At 40.9% G+C, this 7,597-nt stretch overlaps 1 protein-coding gene across 1 annotated transcript in view; it reads right to left on the minus strand.

Annotated features, from left to right (window-relative positions):
- Positions 1–13: 13 nt before the first annotated feature.
- LOC106815201 overlaps positions 14–7,597 on the minus strand; it is a 13,511-nt gene continuing 5,927 nt past the window's right edge. Inside the window, exon 3 of the mRNA XM_014819631.1 lies at positions 14–258. Coding sequence (XP_014675117.1) covers positions 113–258 — 146 coding nt within the window. The 3' untranslated portion in view covers positions 14–112. The remainder of the gene's footprint in view (positions 259–7,597) is intronic.

The raw sequence follows: 7,597 nt of genomic DNA on the forward strand, positions 1-7,597 counted from the left end.
AGATATATATAGATCAGTGCAAGAAACATACGAACACGTACGTAAGACACACACGAGCCGCCTACACAGCGCGCCCGCACACCAGGGTAGCGACACGGCGCGCCGTCACTTATCAGGGTACGGCGGACGCGGCCAGCTTGGCCTTGGCCTTGCCGACGAAGCGCTTCCGGTCCGCTTCCACTTCCTGTCGTCGGCGCAGCAGCTCGGCGTTCTGCTCCTGAATGCGACGTATCCTCGCGTCCAACTCGGACTCGACGCCTGAAATTCAATGCCATGTACAGTTTGCCGCGGGACCGCACCTGCCTGCCTCCAACCAACCAACAACACACACGGCCGCTGCCCTCAACGTTGATAACGACGGCGGATCTTTGCACCGGCCGTGCCTTCGCAACGCGTGGGCCTATAGCGCATATATATACACGTGGGCTATACGTAGTGCATATATACACATACACGTTTACATATCGATGTTTATACGTGTATGCAGACGTCATCGTTCGAGGGTGTTTACGTAAAAAAACAGTAACGGCAACCGTAGCTTCTCCCGCCAAAAACAACAATGCGGTAAAAACTCGCATTCGTGCAGACGCGTAGCCGCTGTCCTCTCATTGGCACAAATGCGACACCCGGTCAACAATGGTTTCTTATTTATTATACCACCGGCAGCCAACAATAGCCATATAATAGTAGAAATAATACGGCAAATAATAGCCCATTGTTTAGTACCCCTTATATATATATATCAGGAGTAGATAATAGGTTCCCTATTATCTACTCCTGATATATATATACACGACATCGTAACGGTCGGAAAATGCGTGTAAAAATGTACACATATACGCCACACAATATCGTGCGAGTATATATTCGTTCCATCGGACAAAGTGATTAATAATCACTAAAAGACGGCCGCCAAAAAACAACAGACATTTTTCCACGGCTACGTATGCATTTACAGACGTTTATGAGATACACTCGCACTGTTAGCTACTACTATATCGTACAGCCTTGCTGTGCCAGCAGGCTTTGTACTGCACAGCTGTGCCGAGGAAGAGATAACGACCGAAGAGATGGGCGACCAAAGAGCGACGAAATACTAGAAACCATGGTACTGAGGAAGCTACTAATCTACTAAGAGCTACTAATCGATTAGTCACATATACACAAAGAATGCGCACGCACGCACGCACGCACGCACGCACGTCAGCACAGATACACTATACATCGTGGTATCAGAAGTGCAAAAATAGCAGAGATCAAATATCTGAATATGACTAATATAATTGCAATCCTCAGCTATTCTTCACATCTGAGAGTACTATAATATATATATATATATATATTATATGTGTGTTATATATATTATATTATTATACTATATAACATACTCGTCATTTCTGGGAATGGCACAGAGAAATATTTGTGACGGGACCAACAAGCACGTAATCAAGTTAAGTTGAAGCAGTTACCTAATTGAAAGCCTCCGTTGCACGTAATTCAGGCAGGTTAAGCCCAAAAAACCGATACACCTAAGGTTCACGATATGCACCCAGTCACTGAATTATCACAGAGCGAATACTCCAGCTTCCTATAACATCAAAACCAAGAAAATATACATTCGTTGTTGAGTATTTAACTTACATGCAATCCGCAATAATTTCCTTGTCATTATTCAACATGTTCCAAAGCGATGCTGATTCGTGACCGAGCTATGGTTGAACTTTTTACCCGAGCGGCTATCGCGTCGTCAGGCAGATAAATAAAAAGAAGGCATTATTTCCAGAGCCACAAACATAGGAGTAAGCTAATCAAGAGAGAGGAAATAAGCGCCATATAAGAACCAGGTATACATTCTCTCTTGATAGTATTTGGAGTATACTATCGGGAAAGACTATAAAAGGTAAACAATATAACCACTGGTCTCTCAAGGGCTCAGCTAACACGAGCTTAAGAACATGCACTTCGAGATTCTTCTGAGAATTCAACAGGCTCATAAACTGAGGGAAAAGCATTTGACCGGTGCCAGCGGAAGCACCCCCTTGAGATTCTTCACGTATGCCAGATGCCTACTTGTCCACCGCAGAGTTTCAAAACTAGGTTACAATATCACGGGGCGCACCCAAAATATCAGCCTCAATCTTTTGCCAATTAGGCACTAGATTACATGCGCTTACACTCCTTCAATCCTAAACAATGTTCTATCAGTTGTGCATATTAGTTAGCATAACCCTGTATCTAGTTGCCAGATGGGTCTGGCGTTTTCTTTTAGCATTGAATATAGCCACTACTTAACCAAAACTGCAATCTCTTGAAGGCGCCGGAAGTAAAAAAAGAAAATGGCAAAGCTGCGTTTTAATCGCGTATTTTGCGCAGAACGAAATGAATTTATTATCGATGAGATACATGAAGTTTAGCACTAGATCTATTGAGACACCAATATCACTTTAAAATATAAGTTCTCAAAAATATGATAATATTATTACTGTATTAGAAAATTTGCTTTTTCGTATGACAGACTCCACAAATTTCGCGATTCTATTTTGTGATTAATATGTGAATAAATGTGATTAATCAATTAATTTCTCTGTGAAAATTTGTTTCCGAAATAGAAACCAATATTGATGCAAGCTATGGATAAACTACCTTGTTGATCAACAAAAGCTACAAAATCACGTTGTTGATGTGCACTATTAAGAAGAGAAGTAGGCTTATGGGCTACAATAAAGATTGCACGCAACTCCGCTACCTCACAATGACAAGACTGCGGAAAAAAAAAAAAAACCAGCTTTAACGTGATGAGCCTAAGAAAGTATAAGACCAAGCAAATAAAATTATGCACAAATCACTGAAACCGATTGCAACAAGGGCATGCAACCCTACTTTGCCTAAGAAACGTTAAAGAACAATTCAATAAGGGAATCGAGGGTAAATCGCGGGATTCGAACACGACTAATGTAGGCCGAGAAAAATAAAACCCTGCAAGGGAAAACCTGGGCCAATTTGAGTTTAATGAAATGTCCGGACTACATCACACCCTTATTTTTGCTCCCGTCCTTTTCATAACTACCCAGTTAAAAACACCTCGCCTTAAGCAATGTTGTTATAGTTTTAAAAGGCCAAACTGGAAATTAAGGAACTTTAGACAGGTGTGAATGATCGAATTCTTTACGAATCGAAAGTTAATAGCGTGTAATATAAGGTGTACTGGCCTACCAATAATTAGCTGTCCAAAATACGAGGCAAAATAACTAGCGTTCATTATGTATGGAGAAAAAATATTTACCAAATGCTAATCTTAACGTACCTCAATTATACCATCAAGCACTAAATAACCCATAATTTATATATATTCTATACGAAGAGTAGATAATAGGTGTAATTCCACGAATTATCTTACCTTCTGATATATATAATATATATCTATAATATATATATATATTAACGCGCAGAGATATATTCTGCAAAAATTAATTGCTTTTCCAAGGTTGACCTTAATTGTACATAGCAAAAAACCATGATATCCCATAAATTGCAACCATTCTTAATCAGCCCAGATATGGCTAACCCTGGCTTGGTAACCGACAAGTTACGTTTACTACGGTATAACTATCCACAAATTCAAGAAATGGATAGCACACCACGACTATTGAAAATAAGAAAGAACCAAAAGAAAAGAAATTGCGGATGCTCACCCTTCAAATACAGACACAGGTACATGGGAGAACACTGCCAGCGACGAAGAAATATAGAAGAAGTACTTCATCGATTAATGATGATAATACACTAAACATACTAACACGCTATCTTTGAGACCGACTATTTATGTGTGGAAAAACATGCAAAAATATTTTAAGATCCTGTAATGACTGGATGGTCACCAGCAGGCTACGACGGTAGACACGCTTGCACATTTTGACGGGGCAGGCTAGTGAAAAATTTGGATATGGTACTAACTATTAATTCTTAAAAGAAGGGGCGATATGCCAGCTGGGCTCCCCCATCCCATTAGCACAGCACTTGGACACGTTTTCGCATGAGAAGCTTTAGAGAAAAAAGTTGACCAATTGCCTGTCACAGCATGTCACAAATCATCGAGTACAGACATGCACGTGGCGTGCACTAGGTGGCCCACACAGGGGTGGTAAATACCCCACCAAAAACGCCCACCAGCACCCACGCCGCTTCTTCCCCTGACCTAAAGGCTGACCGATTGTGAAATGTCATATATGACATTTGTACTTCAAAAGATATGGTATAGGAAAATAAATTGACGCCCTGGTATTCCCTGACCCTTTACACTGGCATGCGTATAGTACTGTGTATACCTTACAAACTATGAAACTTATAATGTTAAACACTGTACAGTTTGAGGCAAATAAATTCTAACCTATTAGCCTATGTACGCTCGCATCATACCATTAGGATTCCAAAATCGAAGAGCGCAAGCAAAAAAATTCCTTTAATTAGCGGGCGGAGAACCTGTACCCAGAAATAATGAAATTTCTAAATTACTTTCAATAACGAATAAAAAGACAAGATTTAAATACTTACCAGGAGATAAGATAATATGGGGAAGGAGTCTGACGTATCAAATAAACTGCCAAAAAGGACATAAATCTCTGTTTATGATAGATTAGTAATCATAATTCCCACCTAAGCCTTAAAGGGAATACACAAATAATCCGATTTACTACGCGTAACTGCAAACAGAACTTGAGCTCAAAAAATCCGTACCGACCCAGTAACATTCCGCATACATCCCGTGGGCGCAAATCGTTTCCCTCCGTATACCACCGACCGCAAATCCGCGGACGATACACAGACAAAACGTACAACATCGAAAATTTTCCCATTAATGTGGGCCAGCCAAAAAACTGAATGTGTAAACCACCAAAAAAACGCGAACAAAAAAAAGATGGCTAAACTCAACGACTCCTTTGGCCAACCCTCCGCGATGCGGTGAGATGGGGCGTCCGCTGAGAGATCTCTAGTAGTGTGATGCTTAGAAGGGTCCCGCTAGCTTTGAGACAGCGAGCATGCCCCTTTTTGCGGTTTTACGGAAGGTTAGCGCAGTTTACACATTCAGGTGTTGCTTGGGCAGCATTATTAAAGGAAAATTGTGTCGTAGCCGTTTAGGCTACTGTATGCATCCGGAGTTGGGCCCGGGTGGTAGGTAAGGGCACGAAGGGAGGAGCAACGTTTACACCGATGCCTAAAGGTAAGCGGAAACACTGTACTGGTTGTAACTGATCTTAGCTCAAGTTGGCTTTAAGGGTACGTCCTGATAGTAAATCGTAGGTATTGCTAAGGCTAGGAAGTGAAGAAATTCCCTGTTTATTGTAAGTCAGCCACTCCTTCCCCATATTATACTACTTCTGATAGCTACATATCATTTTCCACTCAAACTTGACCATTCTACCAATGAAAAGAAAATAAATTATGCCTACTGTGTTAAAACCGTTATGGAATTCTCATACTTAAAAATTTGTTAAACAGTGGACGACCAACTGATTTTATGAAGATAGATTTTGCTTCAGTCTATAGTATTGTTCCTGATTAAACTTTTTTAAAATTAATTCAATTCTCTTTCACTAGAACATTTAAAAAATCGAGTGAGTATGTGCATAGATGCGACGAGCACCACGACCAAGTAGTTTTTGCACGCATGTCTTATCAACGCGTCCATTGATTTTATGTGCAACTAACTAAACCCATAAAAAACGAATGACTCCGCCCTGGGAAAATACCCCGACCATTAATTATAGAGAGAGGGGGGAATGTACGTTAAGAGATACTGCTCAAACCTTTTGCGACCCGCGGGGTAATATCATCTATATGACGATTAAACTTGAATGACGAATCGAATCGAATAAATTCACTTGTTTTATTTATAGAGGAAGATATATCTCTATGCTCAAAGGCAAAAAATTTCATAAAATTCCCATACACTCATAATTACTAGTTACCCACAAAGGATTTTAGAATTTTGTATGTAAAAATGTATTGTTTGTGGGATATTTCTCAATTACCAGAAAGAGAATGAGACATAACACATTTTCGAAGGCCACCGATTGTTAAGAAGTACACAACGTTATGTACCGCAAAATAGCGGCACATCAAGGATTTTCTTTTTCAAGTTTCACCATTTACCAGAGAAAAAATTTAAAAAAAACTGCCATTTTAAAATTTCAAGTCGCCAGCGTTTGAAAGTTTTAAAATTTTTGCGAATCAAAGAGACTTTTTTTTACAGCGCGGATATGTTATCCATCAAAAACCGAAGTGTAAATAAATTTATCTTCCGAAGATGTAATGGCACCAGAGAAGCAAATTATCTCATTTAACATCGACTACTAAGTTAGGAAATATGGAACACGAGGAAATCAGCGTTTTATCTGGACCGATCAAGCCCCCAGGGCAGCTCCACCTACACATTGTAGATCGGGGGCAATAAAAACGCTCCTGGGACCAGTTAATTACCGGGGTTTTATATGGGGAGACATGAGCCAGTAACCAGGGTTCCCAAAAAAAAAGTTGAGTTAGCCATCGAAATTTATAAGGTTGAAAATAAAAAAACGGGTTAAAAATTTCCCTGAAAACCTTGAGAAGTATCTCTTCAGCTAGAGGAAACAACATTTTGGAGAATCGGGATTTTCCCAAATAAAAAAAAGTAACAAAATAAACAAACAAATGGCAGTAAACAACATATTCCGAGCGACACCGTGCCGACGAAAACAGTTAGCGTCAGTCTACCGAGATCCCCGCCACATCAATCTGTCAATCGAGATTACCGGATACAAAACTAAATGCAACGTTTACTCGTTTCCATCGGCGATGACGACGACGAGGCGGCCCTAGGCCCCACCTGGTGGTGCGCTTTTCCCACTCTGCGTGAGACCGCCAACAAAAAACGACGAGGGGAGAGAGCTCTGCTAGAAGCTCGACGCGACGTTCTGCAGGCAAGTCCGTCAGTATATTTTATGCGGTGGCCCGCCCCTCGCATCGCTTAGAAGACATCGATTTTGGCCCTTCAACCGGAGTCGGTTCGTCGAACAGAAATTATTTCTTTCGTAGACGAACAGCGTGGGCTTGTGAACAAGATCAGCGCAAACAAACATCCCAGTCCAGCGCAACGCCATCTGATACACAACGCTCTGATACAACAGTACGACACGAAGGGTTTTCTCATACCATAAGAAGCACTAAGACGGCGCACCCGCCGAGTTGTCAGAAAATGTTCTCGTAAATTTTACCACACCGTTGTCGAAATAAAAGTTGTCCAAAAATTTAATTAAATTAAATTATGGATTGCCATGGTGCGTTTACTACTGAGCCATGTGAACCGGGGTCCTATGCCTACGGCACGCCTATTAGAGATCTGATCATGCGCGTTTCCCACCAAACTGCTTATACCGATCCTTTGTACTAATCTTCCTCAGGAAGAAACCACTGACCCGACGGTGCAATTACTGTCTTTTAGTTTTATAGTCGGATATTGATGGTAGAATAGTCCTCGAAAGAACCGTTTTAAAATCAAGTCCAGTGGAACCCCTGATTTAACGCGAATTCGATATTAAAAACCGTTGAACGAGTGCGTGTG

Source organism: Priapulus caudatus, unplaced genomic scaffold (assembly GCF_000485595.1).
Source record: "Priapulus caudatus unplaced genomic scaffold, Priapulus_caudatus-5.0.1 Scaffold1062, whole genome shotgun sequence".
NCBI lineage: Eukaryota > Metazoa > Priapulida > Priapulimorpha > Priapulimorphida > Priapulidae > Priapulus > Priapulus caudatus.